Genomic DNA, 21,552 nt, shown 5'->3' with positions numbered 1-21,552 from the left:
AGCATTCCACATCCTCTTGATTTTAATCTGAGCTTCATTTCCTGGTTTGTGTCATCACTGCTGTACAAACAGATCCAGAACTCTGGATTAAATAAAATAAAATAAAAAACTGTGAAATAATCCCCGTGGGTTTTGATTTCATTGAAGTGACGTCAATGCCCACAGCGAAGAGAGACAGCGAGCACAAAAACACAACGGGACGAGACACAATGAGGAAAAGAAAGCTCGTTTCTAACTCTTCATCCTGCAGAGAAACATACCAGCAGCTGGAAATACCGACGTGAGTGTGGGAGGATGTCGGCCGCAGAAGACGCGATGATGATTTCCTCCACCTTGGGGGAGGATCCGTCCACGTAACGCGAGGCGAACACGCTCACTGGCATTTGCTCTTCCTCCTTCAGCCGCGGTGCATCATCAGTAATGACGCCGCAGCCTGGGAGATGTCCTCTGCTCACACACACCGGAGTCTAGAGAGGAGAAGGAGCCTCTGGTAACTTGCAGGACGATTATTATTATTTTTTTTATTTTTTCCGGAAAGGGGAGTTAGTTGTTTTCTTGCTGAAGCCGTCATCGTCAGACCTGGAGGATGAACACCATCAGACAGGTGCCCTCACGGGTGAAGACCAGGCGGACTGAGGCCAACCTGGGAGCGGAGAGGGAGCATTTTGACAAGCAGCAGGTAAAAACAGGAGACTTGGCTGGTTAATGTTCTCTGTGTGGAGGGAAGCATGCGCCTTAATGAGGCCTGCTGTGTCTGTGGTGGGTGACCGTGTGTGTGTGTGTGTGTGTGTGTGTGTGGTCACGGTGTACCGCATAGGCCACTTTTCCTATTAACAAATTGACTCTGGGATTTAATATTTTTTGCGTGAATTAAATATATTCTTCTGCATTTTGTCGCTTTGATCTTAAAAAAAAAAATAATTCCAAGTAATGGCATCTATTGCACGAAGCTGTACATGTCTTGTTTAAAATGTGCAGTGTTTGTCATTATCTGGTCAACTTTTACTGAAGGAATTTGAGCTGAGAAGAATGAGCCACATGTCGACAACATGTATGTATTTCTCAGTCATGTTCCAGAGGTGTGATCTTTGTCAGTGCCCATGTAGTCCGTGCAGTGCTCTGTGTAGTCGCACCATTCATTCCTGACTGAAGTCTGTTCATTGGTATCATGCTTATCAAGTCCTTCCTGTTTGGCCGCCTTTCTTCTCTCTCAGACATTTCTTTTTTTTGTTTTTAAACGGTCTCATTGTTGGATGTAGCTCTTAAGGAAACAGGAAAAAGAGCTTGGACTCTGAGATATTACCCTTGCAGAGTGCAGTGAAATCTGATTCAGTTTCTTTTTGAATGTGTGCGTTTGTTTCGTTCTTCATACAACAGGTGCTTTGTGGTTTCTGGCTGTTGCCTCACTGTGGTAACCTGCCAAGTAAACCATGCTCTTCGCCATCACGCATGAGGAAGAGACCGCATGGAGACGGTAGTTTCAACTTAATGCTTAAATCTGTTAAAGGTGGACCAGCAGCTCTGCGGCCTGCTGGTTCATCTGGAGCACACGCCCCAGTGTGACTTGGAAACATGAGATCCAACGATGTTGAGTAACTAAACAAACTGTTAAGCAGCTGCCTGGAAGTTCAGACTTACAGTATGTTGAGTATTTTGTTATCTAAATGGGCTGAGCTTTTTATACCTTGGGTGTATATTCCTCTGATAATCTCTTATTTGCTTTTGATGGAAGTGGAAAGAGGTGGAGCTGAGGTGTGCAAACCCCTTCCTATCTGTGCTCTCTGCCCCTTTCACCTCACAAAATAGCTAGAATGGATTATATGTAATGTTGTACCACAATAGCAGTGGCGGGCCGTTCATTTCACACCTGGGCCTTCAGTGGCGTCCTACCTGAATCAAACCACCTCTTAATACCATCATTATGACGTCACGGCTATAGAAACCATCAATATTATACAGAAAGGCAGTATAACAGGACGTTGCATCGCAGACCGGTATCTCATGTTACGAGAATGAATTACATCACTAAAGCAAGAAACCCAATTAAAAGAATTCAAGTCATCAAACACTCTAACCACCGACTCGGCCACCCGACCTCAGTCATTCAGTTGCCAATACCAGGCATTCTCAGCAACACAATCTGCTCCTCTGAGCCTGTAAGCCAAAGGTACCGCTCGTAGTTGCTGACCTGAAAGTGGCGGACAAACCCTTTTCCCGGCTGGGACAGGCTCGCTAGCTTCGGGGTGGGCCGGCATTTCCTCAAAATGTCCAGCTTTTCTTGGAAAGTCCACCTTGAAAATGGATTTCTAAGTAGATCTGAGACCAAATTAACATCTTCTCCTCCGTCAGCCATTGTGGGTTAAAAAACTGCTATTAATACTTACGATTATGATAAAGTTTTAGCTCGTGCAGGTCGCTACAGATAAGAATCGCTAGCTTTGGCTAAACTCTCTGACCAGTCAATCAGAGGACGTGAAAATACTGACGTCATCGTACCTGGGGTCACCAACTCGAAATCTGATTGGTTAAAGCAACAGTTTCATTGCGATGTATTTTAAGATACGGGCGCCTGCACTTTTGATTCTGAAGGCCTCAGGGCAGATTTCTTTGACCTTGGCAACACATGATGGCTGAAATATGATTGGATAAAAGCTCTGCACCACTGCACAATAGTAATATGAAAAGCCCCCCTCCTGCTGCACGTTTGTCGCCCTGAGTTCACTTGTTTAATGTTGCAGCATATTTGTTGATTAGAATAGCTTTGACAAGAAATAGGTACAGTTTTGATTTCCAAACCAGACATTATTGGCTTATACTAGATCCACACCAAGGCATATTGTGTGTAATTAGTCATATTAACCACTTTGAACAGGCTGTTAACATGGCTGACTGATGGGTGCAGTGTGCAGTCACAGGAAAGCATGTCACCACTGCTCAGCTGGATGGATCCACTGGACAACAAGCAAATGCAGAGGGCAGTTTGGGAAGAAGATTCTTACAGCCCCCTTATTAGTATTTCACTATGAGTAGTTTAGCGGATGTGTAGACTGACTAGTGAACTACTTACAGTATGTACTCATAAAGCAACACAGCTGCTTAAAATGCAAACTGTGTTTAAAAAAGTGCTCTTTTGATTATAACCTGTTATGTTTAAAAGGCCGACGTGTGTATGAGGGAGCTCAGATATTTCTCTATTAGATTAATATTTCTCTTGTCATAGAGTTCTTCAGTTCTGCTGATTCATCCTGTACGTCCTCTTGTGCTCTTCACTCACTCTCCTGCGTTCTCTCCTCTTTATGTTGACCTCGGTACCAAGGTGAAATGTCTCACACAGTGTCCTGTGTGTTTGTGTGTGTGAGAAGTGTTTGCTTTCCCTCACTCCTGTTGCCTGAGTGAGTGCCCATGAGGGAAGGAAGGGGGATGGGCGTACCAGAGGGTAAACACGGCTACTAAGTGGGAGTAGAGACAAAAATAAAAGCACTTTGGGTATGATTGTTTCTCACACTAATGAAAAAGTCTGATGTGTTAAGTGAGGTCTGTATTTTTGTAGTGAAATCTTATGTCAGTTTACAATTTTAATTATTTCTTCATATAGTTTTTTTTTTTCATATGCATACATGCGTTCTATATTTTTATATGTTATACTTATGTGTCTTGATTATGCACAAATCTACTAAGTCAAATGTGAAAAGCCATCTCTATTCTATATCTACTGGACTCAGTGCTCATGGATTAAAGTTTTATCCTCTAGTAAATGTGCGTGAAAACATTCTGTTTAAATTTGACCCTCCTTGTGACGTCACATGCAAGGATTTGTTGAACATGTGACCTCCTTCAGCTTTTCAGCAGGCTGACTGTCCCATCCTCTGAAAATCTGAAACTACCTCGCTAGCGCCATTGTTGTTATGTCGCTAACGCTAACTCTGGCACTAAGGTGTTGTGAGCAAATTGTGCTGTTATTGCCAGGAAAAACATACCTTTTGAGGAAGTGCAGACCAAGCGGATTTACTTTACTTTGGATGAACTTCAGACAGAAATGTCCCCACAACAATTGCAAAACATGATGTGTGTGTGTGTGTGTAACATTACTTTACACAACACTGCTTTCTCAACAAGGGCAGTTAATGTTACAAGCTCAAGATTGGATCAAATACCGGCTGTCTGTGACCAGTCTTGGATGCTGTTTTGCCATGTTTTAAGTTGTTTTGCTGTTTATTTGGCTGGTTAGTCTGTCGAACTTGGCGTTGGCATGTTGCACAGCTAATGTGGTTCCAATAGAAGAGAGCAGAGGTGATTCAGTGTTTAGAAAGAGGCTGGAAAGAGCAAAATGTAGCATGCACAGTATAAGAAAAATGTGGGGTTGTTTTTACATTGTGAATGCTAAAATATTCTATGGAAACCTCCAAATAAAAGTATGCACTTAAAAAATGAGTATGATATGTCTCCTTTTAAATAATTTAAAAAGTTTTACGAGCAGTGTAACTATATGAAGCGCACATGTAATGCTATTGCATTATTTACAAAACATGTAGGCCTGCTCATGATGCCCATAACATCTTTGTATTTTCACTGAAAATAGACCATTAAAGTCTTCAACACAATTTAGTCCTAGTACGATATCTACGCTGTAGTACATATGTTTTGTGCGCTGGCTCGCATTATGTTGAGCAGCCACTCATAATCATGAATACAATATTTTGTTCAATACTTTAATTAGACGTAAAACTAAGACACGCTGCCATTCGATAGTTCTCTTGCTCACCCTTTAAGTTCATCCATCCATACTGCCTTTGCCGACATATTTGGAAAACAAACTTTATTCCATTCAGCCAGAATTTGATCCGAAGGCTGTGAATAGGCTTTTATACCAATTGCTACTTTATTTGGCACAAATGTTTGCACCACAGCTTGATTCCATGCTTGTCTTTGGTTCCAAGGATTTTCATTGTCGACACTTTCATACCAGATACTCAGGTGTGTTGTTTAACCTGATGAACTTGATGATATATATTACTTTCATGGGTTGTGGTTTTCTTGTGGCTGGGGTAGTTCATTTTATATATCCGTTTTGCACCCTATATATTTTGGAAAGGTTTATACAGTGTGCATCGCCGTGACGTGTGTGGTGTCCTTTCTGCGAGGACGAATGAGAAGATAAAAGGAGGAGAGTAGATTTCCAGTGTGGGTTTGTGTGTCAGGATTATTGCCTGTGTTGATATGGGAGAGACTGTGCTAGTTTAATCAGAAAAGGGACAAAGAAACAGTTGGAGAGGAGCAACACAATAAGACCAAAATAACCTTTAAAAACATTAAATACTCTCATAAATCCAAGTGTGAGCTTTCACTGATTTAACCATTGTTAGCTTTCTTATTTGTACAACATGTGGCTAACCTCGGCTAATAGTTGTGCTAAAGTCTGTTTATGACCTTGTCAGCCAGATCCCCAGCAGCAGTCTGTTGAATTAAGCTGATAAGGACCGGCCATAAGTGCTCTCGCCTCGGAGCATTATGCCCAGTGAGAAGCAGCTCAGGTGTAGCACTGATGCTTTGACTTCATTAACTTCACATACTGTGCCACTCTGACAGGATGTCCAAGCACATGGACACGCTGCTGAAACCCAAAGATGACAAGGTAAGCAGAGACACCTCCAGGTCTGGTTGGTACTGGTGCAGCGTGGACGGTGCAGACTTATAGTGAGTGTATGCCCACAGTCATGCTAGCAGGCAGTAGACCTTATGGCAGGCCTTGGGGATTAGTCCAAGCATTCCCTCCCTCTCACTTCTCCTCTCTGCAGGTCAGGGGATTTACTGACGCTTGAACCAGATGCAGCAGTACGTTGTCGGGAAACCATACAGCCGACAGTGTCGGCATGTCTGGAGAGCTTGGACCAAATTGCTTTTGTTAGTAAAAAGTCTGGATTTTACCTGACTTACCTTTGGCCATGGCTTCAAGGAAGTGGTATCAGTGTGTGTTAGCATGTGACGTGTGCGTAGATGTGAGTGTCATGAGCAGTAACAGAGTTTTCACAGCTACTGTAAAATAATGTTAGTTCAACTGAAAAAACAGGTATTTAGAGCTGTACGTTTGCTAAACCGAGTGGACAACACAAGACATGATGAAGTCACCTTAATCTCTAAGAAACAGTGTTTTTGTTTTTGGACTGTTTTCTGGTGTGTTATAGATCTAACCGTTAATGCAGAGAACTAGTTTGCTTCCCATGTAGCTAGTACCCATTACTTTCATAAGCAAGGCCATGTAAAGGGTATGTTCACCGCAGAGCTCCAGCAAGTGACACTGAAATCAGCTCTTTTTTTCCCAAAAAGCTGCAATACAGCACAGTAGCTGGTGACCATGTGCTCACTGTGACAGTAAACTGTATGTAGCGTTTGGTCACCCTCAGCCTCTTGTCCTGCATCCAGCGTCCTTCTCCTCTCCTTCCCTTTCCCTCGCTCTTTCTCTGCTCCCTGACTGACAGACATTCTTAATGTACTGTGAGTCTCCCTGCAGCCTCGCTGCTCAGCGGCCATCTGTTGAGGCCTCAGTGCCAGGCTCTGTGTGCCAGAGCGCGGCCCCCATCCAACCCAATCTTCTACCCCAGCTGTCGGCCTTCCTCCCTAAACAAACCCCTTATTGTCACACAGGCCTCCATGCTAGCCCACTGCACTTGCCCTATGTAAACGAGGAGCCTGCAGTTCATGTGCGTCAGAAACAGGCGGGGGGAGTCTCCCATTAAGCAGTACACCCGTCTCTCACTCTGAGCACCACAGTAGTCCCTCTGTCCTTTGTTGTGTGGCCATGTATGTTTTGGTGGTTGTGAGTGTGTGTGTCGGTTTTATAGGGTTTGTAAGGGTCTCTGCCTCTGCTATGTGATTATGTTTCAAACAAAGATGTGATATCATAGGTTTCTAAACCTGTATTTTAGGGTACTACCATAGAACCGGGGTCTTGCGCTGTCATTTATGGGTATGTGCAGTTTCTACCAGCGGTTACACTTTCATTTAGGAAAGACTGTTATAAAAGAGAGGCTGAGATTGACGATGTTGCTGCTTTAATGCTTGAACTGTATGTTGGATTAGTCTTTTATGTAACACTCTGCTGGCTTGCTAGCATCCTACAGATACTATTGGTCTCAACAGATGTGTTGGAAAAAAAAAACAGACAACGTAACAGGCTTCTTTTTTTTCCTCATTTTCCGTTTTTGTTCAGTTTATTTTCCTGCAAATTTCAACCAAGACTAGCAGGTGTGATTGATTGCAGCACCTCAGTGGGACGCAGGACTATAGAGTGAGAGTTATTCTCTGGCCAAGTGTTGATTAATTTTTCGGCACATTTCCCTCATACAAATCACAGAACTGAATTGTGACTCAAGGTGGGGCTTACAAAGGAGTTAAAGCCTGATTTAGCAGTGGGTGGCTCACAGTAGTGTGGGGTAATTTTGCTGTCTAGCCCCAGCTTTGATAATTATGTAATCATTGTGCATTAGTGAGTCAATGATTCAAATCTCTTATAGGATACCCAAAGGCAACATTATGCTCAAGCATGTTTGATTTTATCAGGGATTTATCAGTTGTTCTACTTTCTGCTGTGCAGTTGGACTCAAAAGTACAACATTCAGTAGATAATTCAAACTGAATTTAACAGACAGGGGGGATAAGAAAGGTGCATCTTAACAATCCTCAGTATTTTCATGTATGTTTTCAATTTGACAAGAGCACTTTAGTGCAATATGATTATACAGGCAGTTATTGTACTGCTTTGTGGCTGTGGTGAACTGTGCCAGAGGTTCATTGAAATAAATGAACGGGGACACTTATCTAACAGTGCAGAGATCCAGACTATATTTGTTTCTCTTTCTCCTGTTCCTTGTCTGTGACACTTGTTTTACCTGCTGGACAGGTTGCAGAGCAGCCTGCTGTCTGCCCTGTGGTTCTGGTGATACTCTCTCTCAGGTTCATTATCAGGGAGATAACTAAAGATGTTATCTTCAGATGCAGTGTTTGTCTTCTTTGACCTGAGCTCCCATAGATGTCAAGACAGTATACCTAGCTGCAAGTTCATCCTGAATTACTGACTGTTTTTGGCCAGTTTAAATCAGGCGAACCAGAAGGTGTGAGCCAAAAGTCCATCTGTCTAACGCAGCGTGTACACAGTACGGAGTCATTGTTTCTCTGATACATTCCTGTCATTGCAGTGCAGCCTGTTATCATTTGTTTGACTCCTGCTCTTTATTTAACTTCTCATGACTATTTGTTGTTACGCCTATTTGAAGTCCAACAACTGATGAATGTGTGGGTGGAGAAGCAAGCCGTACAAGATTTAAGATTAACTCCTCTTCTCTGCTCTCCTCCCCAGCTGAGCAGCATCAGCAAAGCCATCAACTCCACTGAGACGCCTGTGAAAGAGAAACATGCACGACGTATCCTTTTGAAAAAAACAAATCTGATTTCCAACCCAACATCAGTAGAGTTTTTCTGGTCTGTTTCAGTCAGTAGTGGCTGATACTGCCTTTTAAATCACAACTTGTAAGGTAATTTATTGGTATGGCCCTTTACCTATGTCAGATATTCATAAGCTATTAGTGTCTCTCTTTATACAGACAAACTTAATATTTTGTCATTGTTTACCTTCATAGAGCGTCAGCACAGTTCACATGCATTATTAAGTCATCATGAAAATTCTATACATCAAATTATTCTGTAAATTATTATTATTCTGTAATTTGGAACACAGGTACACAATGCCATTAAGTAGCCATTAACGTGTAATGTTTCCAAGAAGGATAAAGTAATGGATATAGATGGAGAATACGAAAGAAGGAAATTTGTATATCAACAGTTCATTCTGACATTGTGTGGGAAATGGCACATGTTGTACGCAGAGTAGCCAGCAGTCCTGTGATAGTTTAGCGCCTCCTTAACAACACGACAACAGGAATCATCCTGGGGACACACAGGGAGAAGGGAGCCTACACCTTCTGGTCCTATGCTCTGGGCTTCCCTCTGGCCAGCAGCTCCATCCTCAGCTGGAAGTTCTGCCACGTACTGCACAAAGTTCTGCGGGACGGACACCGCAATGTAAGACACCAAATACCCATCGAGATCAGGTCAACATGAAGGTTTTTTCTAAAGGCTAAAAACTGATTTATCCAACTTTAACGATGGCCCCTCTGCTTTAATGAACTGACAATATAAGATGAAACAAAATCTGCTTTTCATTCTTTAAAAACACTGTGGGGAAAAAAATAGACCTCCTTCTCAGAAAAGACAGGTGTGTGTTGAGAACACATCAGTGAATGTGAGTTCAATAGGATTTGTATTCAAGCTGTCACCTTTACAGGTTCTACAAGACTGCATGAGACATCACAGTTCTCTGGTTGAAATTGGGAAACTATGGGTGAGTCTTTGCGTCTTTTTTCATTACATCTTTCAAAAACAATTTCAAGGGAACCCAGGAGAAATATAAATTTGCCATTAACTAGATTTTCTGCAATGTCTGAAATAATCTGTCAAGTTTCAACTTGACAACATAGATTTTTTAAAACTGTTATTAATCTTATTATTTGTGCTTAATTCTTGATTGTCTCCTCCTCTGGTGTCCAGGGCAACCTCCATGACAAATACGGACAACTGGTGGCAATATACGCTAAGCTGCTCTGCACAAAAATGGAGTTTCATATTAAGGTAAAAGCATTCCGTGTCTCAGCACACCATATGTTACTAAGATACACATAATGGAGGATTCAGCAAATTGTTAGGAATTCACACTGCGAATGGGAATATGCACTAAAACTCCAAAAATGCACCTCTGCAGCATTCAGAAATCCCACCAAACCTGGAGGTCACAGATGAGGTCCTGGAGCGCACTGCAGGAACAGACATTAATAATGTGTGAGTTTCCAAATACTGTAGATGATACTGCCGATTTTTTTTAAAGTACCTGTTCATCCCAAAATTCAGAGTCTCATCATCATCAGTCACAGCGCAGCTGCTGCTGCTGCTGCTGCCACCAAAAAATGAACAGACAAGCCCTGCTGCTCATTTACTTTCACAGGGTCACACATCATTGTTTCCGAGTGGGGCCTCTTTTCTGTCTAACAAAGGTATCAACTTTTCGCCCGCAGGTTCCAGCTCACAGTAGAGGTGTTCGATTACATGGACGCAGAGCTGAGGCTTGCCGAGACAGGTGAAAAAAAACTCCTCCCACCTTTCCCCCGTCCTGCTCTTCCAAGGAAGCGAAACCTGAGCTACAGTAGAGGGTTGCAGCTAACTGACATTATCTATTTATGTACAAAAGCCAAGAGCACTTTTAAGAAAGGGTTATGTAAGCAACTACTATCCTGCGTGTTTTCACAGAGAATAAAGTCAATTTAAAAGTGATTTCAATCCCTTGGTCTAGTTTTAACTCGTGCTTTCCTGGGTTGCCTAAATTTGTTTTAACTGATGAGGAAATGCCTGCAATTAGAGGACATTAAGTTGATTTCCTCCAGCTTAGCTGCAATGGTATGCTCAGCCCAAGCTTGAAGGGTGGAGGCCCACAACGTCTAAACACCATAAACAAATTTTGCAGATGTACTGTGAAAGAAGTTTACTTGTACTCTGTAGATGTACTCACATGCGTTCTCAGTCTCAACACTATGTTTTGGTGTCATTGACACAAAATCTCCTTGCCAATGTTTGCCTGTTGCAGGAAGTATGTACTGTTGCTACCTCACCAGTCAGCAAGGTGCTCAAGAGAATCGAATGTGAAAACTAACTTTTTAGCCTATTTTTGCACAACAAGAAGCCTTTATCAATTATCCATAGACATATGCATCATTTAGAGGCAAGTGTCTAAAGGTTGTACTGTATGGTCCTGTCTCTGCTCTCTCTGCCAGTGATCCGACAGCTCAACACATCCATCGCCATCTCCACTCTCACATCAGGCCAGTGTCGGCTGGCTCCACTCATCCAAGTTGTCCAGGACTGTAGTCACCTTTATCACTTCACTGTCAAGCTGCTATTCAAGCTGCATGCCTGTAAGAACAGTTATTACTTTAAAAAATGGCATTTAGCATATCCCTTTTAAGCCATGTTCTGGGATCAGTTTGTTAAATGTTTTAATTTAAGCTACTGCCTTGAGATTAATTGTGTGTCACAAAGCTTTGCCTAATAATAGACACTTTGTCCCAATGTTGTGGATTTCAGGTCTCCCTGCTGACACCTTACAAGGACACCGTGATCGTTTCCATGACCAGTTCCACAGGTAGGTCATCCATGGCCCCAAGCTGTGAGTGAATGAGAATGACTGCATCAAAGGGTAGAGACTCAGTTTTTACCAAAGGAAGAGTGCAACATAAGCCTCACCCAGTCACCATGGCAGTTTGAACCAATGCAAATGTGCCCATGACCGCTTCCCATCCCCCGCCCTTTGTGGTGTCCCAGTTGGATCCATTAGATTAGACTAGACTAGATAAATAAAACATAATTGAGTCTTTGTTACACATGCTGTATTTTGTGCGTGACTATGAGGTGAGTAACTTCTCGTCCTTTGTCCCACAGCCTTAAGACCTTCTTCAATAAAGCCAGAGACATGCTGTACTTCAAGAGACTGATCCAGATCCCCAAACTGCCTGATGTAAGAGCACAGAGGGATGGGGAGAGGTTGGATGACTTCAGTGCTGAGTCACAGTCTCCACCTTGAACCCAATACCATCACTGTTGGCTATGTACATAGATAGCTATGCACTGTTCACATGAAGGTTTTCTCATAGAAGACCATAAATAATCATTTTTTAAAAAATATATTTCACCTGAACTCGCTAGCACACTGATAGGGGTTTAACCAACACTTTCCTTGTCTCTGTCTCCTTGTCAGTCCCCACCTAACTTTCTGCATGCAGCCTCTCTGGCCAAGCACGTGAAGCCAGTGGTAGTCATCGCTGATGAGGACGAACCAGAGCAACAAGACGACGACGATGACGACCCTGAGCCGCTCATCGAGGTCAGCGACGTCACAACCTCCAGCGTACAGGCACAGCCACAGGTAAGACAAATGAGTCGCAGATGTAAGAATGTGTACAATTTAACATTTTGCACTCGCTCACACAAGTACTTATGCAGTAGTACCATGACATTGTGCAAGCTTTGTTTCATTTATTTATCTACTCTTTCTCAGCAACTGGACATATTTGATCAGACGTTTGGGCCTCCGAATGGAGGCTTTGATGACAGGTGAGCCAGGGTGTTTTTTACTGTAACATGTAATTGTCAATCAGACAATTTGGTTTCAGCATGCTATCTGTGCCAGCACACTATGACGGTTTGTTTTCTGTCCGGCAGGGATCTCCAGATTGACAGCCTGAAGCGGGACCTGGAGTTGTTAAGAGCAGATCTAGAGAGAGTCAAGGCTGAGGTAGGGAGTCCTGTTGGAGCTGAATCACCTGTTGCATAATTTTCAGACTTTTGTGTGCATATAGAGGAGGTGTGATCATAGAGGGTATTATTGTCAATGTGCAAAGGAATCTGGGTCATGTGTTGGGCGGATGCTAATGTTACTCCCGACATGTGGAATGTGGCAAGTAGCATCCAAATGGGACAAGGGTGTCCAGTTGAGATTTTTGACGTCACAGATATGATTCCAGCTTGCAACCTTTTGTTGCATGTCATCCCTCCTCTCTCTGCAGACTTCTGTGTGCTCTTCTATTGTTCTAAAAATAGATATGCAGTAGAAAGATTGTGAGATAAGAATCGGCCGGTATCAAGAGATGAGCTGATGGGGTGAAATTAATATTTTAAGATTATTGTTTTGAACAAACTGGGTTTGCAATGACACCAGTAGATTCCTAACGTGCAATCTCTCTTTTCCCTTCTTGAAGGCTCAGCGCTACATCACTCAGCTCAAGTCCCAAATTAACAGTTTGGAAGCAGAACTAGAGGAACAGCGTGCGCAGAAACAACGTGCTCTTGTGGAAAATGAACAACTGCGCATGGAACTGGAGGCAACACGCCGCAGAAATGCAGAACATGAGAGCATACAGAGTACTTTCATCGAAGCAGAAAGTAGGACATACAATCAGTGACACACTCTCTCAGACACACAGACAAAATGTGTTTGCAGTGCTCTTAATAATGTTGTCATGTCCTGCTGTCATGCAGAAAGAGCGCAGTCCACTGAGCAGCGGTACAATAAGCTGAAGGAGAAGCACACAGAGCTGGTGGCCAGCCACGCTGAGCTACTTCGGAGGGTACGGACAGACTGCAGGCCAGCCCGTAGATGCTTGTTTTAAATTAGATGTCAGCACCTGGCTGTGTGTAGTAACACTAAATGTGTTAATGTGCTGACAGAGTGCAGACACTGTGAAGATGCTGTCAGCGACCCAGCAGACCCAGGAGGAGGTGGAGAGGACCAAACAGCAGCTGTCGTTTGAGGTTGACCGAATAAAACAGGAAGCTGACATGAAGGTTGGTAGTATGAAGATTTCCTATTAAAACATGGAGTTCTCAAGGTAACAGTGCAATGTAGATGTATGTCAGTAATGCTGTCTATTGTCACTATAGCTGGAAGAGCAAAAGTTTGAAATGGAGAGGATGAAGAGAGAGCTGGAGGAGAAGATGGCAGAAGTGATGCGCATCAAGGCGACTATGCAGAGCAGCGAGAAAGTGAGTGCGCCTGTATGTTTTAATGCAGCAGCGACCTTGATGACGTTAAGCTTATTCACCGTCATTTAGTATTCACGGTTGTCTTCAGCTCTGTGTTTGGAGACTTGAGGCATGTCACACATTTCGGGATGGATTTTCCATCCGATACTCACAGCCATCTGCCTTTTCTGGCTTCCCTCATCTTGCTCTCTCTTTGCCAGACGTCGGAGCAGTTGAACAGCTCAATGACAGCTCTGCAGGCAGAGAAGGAGCGTCTGATGCGATCTGTCAGTGAAAAGGAGGCGGAGCTGTCGTCTCTACGGCAAACTGCGCAGGTGCAGCAGTCGTCACTTCAGCAGGAGCGAGAGAGGAACAGCAGGGAGCTGGGAGAGCTGCAGGGCAAACTGCAGGAGAAGGTCAGTCAGGACAGTTGAGCCGAGCTCAGCAGTGCGAACCTCTTGATACGTTTAGCTGTATTCAGCAGTATCTCAGCAGGTCTGTCTCCTTAAGGAAAACCATGCAGGTTCATGATTTAAGTTGTTTTTTAATCCCTGGTGTCACATTATGATCATGCACAAATCTGCAAAATACTTTTTTTGGCGTATCCCAAGGGTGGCTGTGCATTTTTTACAATGGCTATGTTTTCATGAATTGCATAAAGATAACACTTGGATAAAATTAGGATGTAGATTTGTGTCCATTTTATTAAAATTATTGATGTGCTGTTTAGACTTGTACTCTACAGTGTAGATCTAATCAAACTATGACTCTCACTTTTTAAGGCATTTTAGAAAACATGCTGTGATAAATTACATCCAAGCTGGTTGACACATTGCTCTACCATCTGATTCTACTATGAATGAGTGAAAAGGAAACAGCTTGTCGCACCGTTTTTTCTTATTTTGAGCATAGATGGCTAGACCGTGGCAACAATGCTTAATACTGCAGGAGAAGTGTACTGTAGTGCAATGAGTGTTTTCACTGATTCATCAAGCGTCATCATGCACTGTGTAGCACATAAACACAAAAAATGATAGCACAGCGTTATAGGCTCAATGAAAACAGCTCAGCCTGGAGTCTATCCTGGAGTATGTCCATTTTTAAAGAATATAAAGCAGAATATTCTTGATGTACATGGACAGATGCATTTACAAGGACAAATGTGCAAATATTTCAGTCATCATTCAGTGCCTAGTTTACTGTAATTCTCTTGTCATCAACAATTTTGAAACCATACATTTATACATGTTATTTTGAATGTGTATTTCTATGTGTGTGTGTGTGTGTGTGTGTGTGTGTGCATGTAGGCAAGTCAGGGGGAGCAGCTGAGACAGAAGCTCCTGGAGGAGCAGTTTTCTCTGCTTCAGGGTACCGTCGCAGAGGCTGAGAACATCATCCAAGATGCTGTTGCTAAGCTGGATGATCCCCTCCATATACGCTGCACCAGCTCTCCAGGTCAGGCCCCTACTCTATTATTTCACAACAGACATGAACTGAACAGATTAACAACAGAAGCAGTGTGAGAAAAGTTAAAACTACAAAGGCCATGACCTCTAGCTGGTTGACCACATACAGTGTATTGTCTGTTCTGACTTTAACAAAGCTTATGGTTTTTTTTCTTCTTCTGTTTGTTTTTCAAACAGATTACCTCGTAAGTCGGGCCGAGGCCACACTGGGCTCCATCAACAAAGTGAAAAAGGGTCATGCAGATTATCTGAGTAACATGGGGGGTAAGCTTGCACTGCGTCTGATTGAACATGATCCTGCTGACTTCATGACAGTTCGTGGCTGATTTGTTATGTTTGTTAATGTGGCATACTGCTGCCTTACTGTTTGCTCTTGTAACCAGATGCTGGAGGGCTGCTGAGGGCTCTGACCCAGTTCTCCCACTTGACTGCGGATACAATCATCAACGGCAGTGCCACTGCCCACATGGCGCCCACTGACCATGCAGACCGTAAGGAATATCTGAGATGACTTCGTTGGCATTACACCATCTGTACTTTGTGTTATTTTAGTATTACTAACCTCAGGCCATACACCCACATGCAAAGTCGCATCTTCCTTATATACATTGATATTTTCTTCAACTTCAAATGCTTCCAGCAGCAAGCTGGCAGCTGATAACTGGTCTTTGACACCCTGACAGGACTGACGGAGAACTGCAGAAGCTGTGCCACTGAGAGTCTGCAGTACTTAAAGGACCTGAAGTCCAAGACCTCTCTCCAGAGGGCAGACCCAGCCTCCATTCGCATAGTCGTTCAAAAGATCCTGCACTTGGGCCAGGTGAGAGACGCTAACACAGGATATCTGTATTCATGTTGTATTCAAAGTACACAGACACTTGCCAGGGCCTTTACTTACTTCTGATCTAAATAATACATTTCTGTACAGAACTATGTAATTCTGACACAGTTTGCCGCTTGTAGGCACTGGTACTACATTAATAATACAAATGAAGGAATGATAAAATATGATTACAAATAAAAGACCAAACACCAAATCCCTTGACTTCATCATGGGTCACATCAGTCACCTGCTCTGCAGATAAAGCTATGGTGAACATCTCTACCAGATACATTTAATTAAAGAGGAAAAGCTGTGTATAACTGCAGTGTCTGCACAGCATGCAGCAACCTAATGTAGGTTTGCTGCAAACAAAGATACACATGCTGCAGCATACTGTGTATTTAGCATTTTTTAAACATTCCTACTTGTTTCTGGGACAGTGAGGTAAACACCCTCCAGCTATCCAACGCCCACGGGTGATACTTACAATTATTTAAAGCAAAGATGAACTCTCAATTTGACCACTTTTATTTTTTGCTTCAATTGAGGCCAAAAATAAATTAAGAGTTTGCCTCTGGCTTTGACTCCATATCAGTGGGTGTTGGATTACTGATATATGAACTATTTCAGCTTCCCCCTACAAAAATAAGAAATCCATAGGAAGCACAACTAACCATCTGCTGGATTTTGAAGCGTAAATGGATCTGTGTGCTACCGGCAGTATGAATCATGCTGAATAATATTCGATATCAAATATTACTTCATCAAGACTTGTTTAAATCCTTTCCAATATTCAGTTGTGTTTTTCTTTCTCTTTACTCATCATTTTTCCTCATGCTACATCCAGGAGCTGCGGCCTAAAGGCATGGACGTTCGTCAGGATGAGCTGGGAGATCTGGTTGATAAGGAAATGGCTGCAACATCAGCAGCTATTGAGGAGGCAGTCCGCAGGATTGATGTATGTAGTATAAGTCTTACTATAAGATTTACTGATATTATATATAACGAATTTACCTGAAGTATTGTAGAATATTTCTATTGTAACTGATAAATGTCATGTGTGGTGCATGTTTTTAGGAAATGATGGACCAGGCACGAAAGGACACATCAGGAGTGAAACTGGAGGTCAATGAAAGGTTTGTCCATTTTTGGGACTTTCTTTTGAAATCTAAATGCAATTTAACACCAACTTATAACAAGATGCTCGATCCGTTAATGTTTAGTTAGAATTGCACCGTGCTTGTAAAAGTCATAGTCTTTCAGACCAATAATTGTAAATCCTGAAATGCAGAGCACAATACCAAAATGCATCATCTGCTCACTGAGCAAAAAGGCAACGACCTATAAGTCACTGAGTATATTTTGTTTTGACTGTCTTCTATTTCACTCTCTTCTCTCTTTACAGAATCCTTAACAGCTGCACAGACCTGATGAAGGTACTGTAGTGTTTAGTACTGTACTCTAATGTGCTTTAGCTGATTTACTGTTTCACAGCAGTCTAACCTACATATATCCTATTTTTAATCATCGTCCAAATGATCTGGTGTTTTTGTTTTTCATTTCTTGGTTTTTCTCCCTTGTTGTCATCCACTCTTCCTCAGGCCATCCGCATGTTGATCATAGCATCGACAGACTTGCAGAAGGAGATTGTCGAGGGTGGGAGGGTGAGTCACACTGTTCTAATTTTAAATTCAAAACTGGCAGCTTGGTTTTGTTTGAGTCCAACAGCTTTTGTGTCTGAGATCAAACCGGGAGCTGTTCTGCTCCATTCAAAAAAAACCAACAAACAGGACTAACGGTATTAATGTTTTGCTCGTTAAGGGCGCAGCCACCATGAAGGAGTTCTACGCCAGAAACTCGCGCTGGACTGAGGGCCTCATCTCTGCTGCCAAGGCTGTGGGATGGGGAGCCACAGAGATGGTGTAAGTTATACAGGAGCCTACAGCTTATGTTCTTATGTTATGTGTTATGCAAATGTAACTGCTATCAAATTAAATTAAATGGCATTCTTACTGTAAACAAATGGCCTCTTCAGGATATGACCCCTTGATTAATGTCAAAAAGCGAGTGACCTTACCTGTGAGATTATAAGGAAAGATCAGTTTTACTTTTTGTCATTGCAAAGTACATGTGCCATCACGACAAAACATTACTCCAGTTGCCAGACTGGTTTTCCAGGGAAATTCTGGGTTTTCCTAACAACAGCTTCACGGCTCAGACAGCTTGTTTCTGAAACTCCTAAATGTTTTGGGGAAATAATTTATGGGACCCAGAAACTGACCCTTGCACAATCTGTATGGGCAAGAAGAGGATGCGATTGTTCTTGTTGATGGCCTTAATGGTTTACTCTAATTATGTGACCCAACAGACCTAGAGACGATTCTTGATGATAAGTGTTATGTGTAATACCAGAGATGACGCAGCCATTAGCCAGTATGCAGAACTGTACTCTTTCCAGTTAGATGGATTGAATTATGTCTTTACCTGCTTCCTCACAGGGACTCTGCCGACAAGGTGGTGCTGCACACGGGCAAATATGAAGAGTTGATTGTTTGCTCCCACGAGATTGCGGCCAGCACAGCACAGCTGGTCGCTGCCTCAAAGGTAGGTGTAGAAAAATACAATTAAAATACAAAAAACTTAATTGACACTGCAATGTCGTATGCTAATTACCAAAGTGTGAATAACACACATACAAATATTTTTTATCATATGCAAATTAATCTTATTACATTAAATTATCAAGCAATTTGTTTTGCTAATGTAACTTTTTCCTGTTTTACCTCTTACAACACACAGTAGCTCACTGGTTGTTGGTTTCTGTGAATGAGTTTGTTGGTTTAGTGTCTAAACTGCGTCATCTGGTCTCACTTAAGCGCTCTCCTGTGTACTCAGGTAAAGGCAGACCGCAACAGTAAGAAGCTGACAGTTCTCCAGCAGGCTTCTCGCAATGTGAATGAAATGGCAGCTAATGTGGTGGCCTCGACAAGGACTGGACAGGAGCACCTGGAGGAAAAAGGTGAGTACAGTTTGATCTGTACACCACAACACTGTAGACACTGATGAGCATCTGTCTAATAAGTCAAATAACACTTTTCCTGTGCAGATACAATGGACTTCTCTGGGATGTCCCTCATCAAGTTGAAAAAAGAAGAAATGGAGTCACAGGTAAGTCATGTTCATGGTACTGTGGGGGGTTTAAAAAGTCATGAGTGTGTATGTGCTATTTTATATTTTTATATGTTAGACACTAAAAACATTCACTTCTCATATTTTTAATAATTAAATTGAATTAAATAAAGAGCGATTGAATGGGTGTACATAATGAAGTGACAGGTCATGACATGTATCTTTGCAGTATGTGCTGCAAGGATGTGTTTCATCATCAGTTGTGACTACAAAGCTCTGCATTCCTGTCTAAAACTGGAGGCCACCAATTATAATTTATGTGTCCAGCCACAAATAAATTGAATGAAAACACAGCTTAGCACAGTCTGCAATACCTCTCTGATGATTATTATTAAGCTTGGTGGTAGAAGTCATTAAATGAAGTTAAATATAGCAGGAACGGTTTCGACCATGCATGTTTATTTCCTGGCCCACAGGTGAAAGTGCTGGAATTAGAAAGTCACTTGGAGAATGAGCGTCTGCGTTTGGGGGAGCTGAGGAAGAAGCACTACGAGGTGGCTGGAGTTCCTCTAGATCAGGTTCCCGAGGGGAACGGCGAAACCTCCTCACTGGTCCATCCAGCCACCATGTCACCAAAACCCAGCAAGCCTGCTCTCATGAAGAAACCTACGTTGGCCCAGAAACCCAACATACCACCCAAAACCACGGTAAGGCCTGTGAAGAAAAGGCCAAGTGCTCTATATGGGAAAATAAGATTGGACTTGTTGGTAAATCTTTGTCTTATTTCCTCTGTATGTTACAGTTTAAGTAATGCCTGAGCAGAAGAGGAAAAAGGCTCCACTTATAGAGGGTTGGATTGGACAAGAACGATCGCCTTTCTGTGAACATATGGTTCCTTTAAGTTGCATGCTGACAATCCTCTGCCTCATCCTGTATCTCAATTTTTTCCTCTCCTCCTTTTTTTTTTTTTTGCCAAAAATGGACCAGAAGCCTGATGTTTGACCCTTGATGCCTGTAAGGAATATGCTGTCTTTACCCCTTTTTAAAAAGATACATATGCATGCCATTCAGGCAGAACCTTTTTCATTTTAGTATTTGGCATCAAGACCAAAAGAGGTTAATATTATAGTTTTAGGCTGTGTGAAAGTATTGTTTTCCTGTAACACAAATTTTAGATGATTAGGTATAGATGCTGCTTTTAGAATACAAGCCTCGATAATAACCACAAATCGACAGCATATCTTGTATGTGAATTGTTAGTTTTGATCACGCTTTGGACAACCTTTTTTTCACACTGTTTTGGACGTTCACCACAGAGCACACCACATTTTTCTCCTTGCACACTATATGCTATTTATGTTTGTGTGGGTCGTCTAGGAAACTGGGGAATCACATCATGCGTGTCCATGTTGCTGCAAATGTTTTACATACCTCTGGCCTTGCCTTCATGATGGACAGTGTTCCTTAAATGTGCAAAATAGCTTTCTTTCTCAACAGTACAGGATTGTCTCAGAGGCCTTGAAATGTACTGTACTAATGCATTAAATATCTGTAAAGACATACAGTCTGTATAGGAGTGTGCAACTCGCATCAAGTATAATTTATATCTAAACACATCTCTTGAATGTCCCTTTACTAGAGAACCTACATATTATGGTAAAGCACATAGACGGATGCTTGCACACAAATATCAGATGTAGCCCTTAATTATCAAAAGCTTCTTTTAGGCAGAATATGAAGATTTAGGGTTAGCTAATGTTCAATTTGAAGGTGTTCATGTCCTCTTTGCCTCTGGGAGCTTTTCTTACAGGGTCTTAAAATGCATCTTTTTATGTTCTGTCTTTCCTCTGTACGAAATGTCTTTATACACTCAGATCTATTAATATATTTTAGTAAAGATAATGGCGGTTTCTCCTTGTAAGAAGTGTAAATGTCAAACAAATGAACAATAAATGTTTGATTCAATGTCCCATTGTATTGTTTCGTCTCGCTTCAAGCTTTTTCAGATATGTTTGTTAAAAGTTTCTATAGATTACAACGTATTATCATGCAAACCACATACAAAGCACATCCAAGAAGAAACTACGTTAATTTTCTGGGGTTTTTTTCCATCTATTTTTTCCCCCCCAACAATCTTGGTCAAGCTATACAGCCTACTGTCATCTCAGGCTGTATTGTTAATTAGTTAATTGAATATTCTATACATGTCTTCATATTCCCACAGAGAAATCCACTTAATATATTGGAAATAACTGAATAACACTTTAGCAAATTGAATCTGATATATGGATTGCTTATTATAGGCTGCTTGTAGCTCCTGTGTCAAGCGGTGCTGGGATATTTTAGAAGCTTCCTGATGGGCATAGAAGGTAATAACCTTATAATATCATGACATGCGCAGTAGGACTTTGACTCAACGTGGACGGATGTCTGATGCCTTCAGGAGCGATTGTAAATATGAGAGTCTCCTCAAACCATTTAGTGGCACTTTGCGGAAACCATTTAGTGGCACTTTGC

General features: G+C 42.1%; 1 protein-coding gene across 1 annotated transcript; it reads left to right on the top strand.

Annotated features, from left to right (window-relative positions):
* Nucleotides 1-569: 569 nt before the first annotated feature.
* On the top strand, nt 570-21,012 carry LOC139203470 (huntingtin-interacting protein 1-related protein-like). The gene is made up of 32 exons (XM_070833226.1): nt 570-679; nt 8,354-8,417; nt 8,933-9,075; nt 9,338-9,394; nt 9,601-9,681; nt 9,812-9,888; nt 10,122-10,183; nt 10,875-11,015; nt 11,185-11,242; nt 11,539-11,614; nt 11,855-12,022; nt 12,155-12,210; nt 12,319-12,391; nt 12,855-13,038; nt 13,135-13,223; nt 13,324-13,440; nt 13,537-13,638; nt 13,839-14,033; nt 14,925-15,072; nt 15,261-15,347; nt 15,467-15,574; nt 15,767-15,903; nt 16,754-16,864; nt 16,984-17,042; nt 17,312-17,342; nt 17,508-17,570; nt 17,728-17,828; nt 18,405-18,510; nt 18,802-18,925; nt 19,013-19,074; nt 19,512-19,742; nt 19,838-21,012. Exons 1-32 carry the CDS (start codon nt 587-589, stop codon nt 19,844-19,846), a joined length of 3,213 nt encoding a protein of 1,070 aa, XP_070689327.1. The 5' UTR covers nt 570-586; the 3' UTR covers nt 19,847-21,012.
* The last annotated feature ends 540 nt before the right edge of the window (nt 21,013-21,552 follow it).

Source organism: Pempheris klunzingeri, chromosome 7 (assembly GCF_042242105.1).
Source record: "Pempheris klunzingeri isolate RE-2024b chromosome 7, fPemKlu1.hap1, whole genome shotgun sequence".
In the NCBI taxonomy this organism is placed as follows: Eukaryota; Metazoa; Chordata; class Actinopteri; order Acropomatiformes; family Pempheridae; genus Pempheris; species Pempheris klunzingeri.
Note: the sequence above shows the minus strand (reverse complement) of the source record. Positions and strands in the feature narration are given on the sequence as shown.

Coding starts and splice junctions, on each gene's coding strand:
- LOC139203470 (XM_070833226.1), top strand. CDS start 587: ATGAACACCATCAGACAGGTGCCCTCACGGGTGAAGACCAGGCGGACT. Junction 17,571..17,727: donor AGATTGTCGAGGGTGGGAGG/GTGAGTCACACT, acceptor TTGCTCGTTAAG/GGCGCAGCCACCATGAAGGA. Junction 18,511..18,801: donor AGCTGGTCGCTGCCTCAAAG/GTAGGTGTAGAA, acceptor CTGTGTACTCAG/GTAAAGGCAGACCGCAACAG.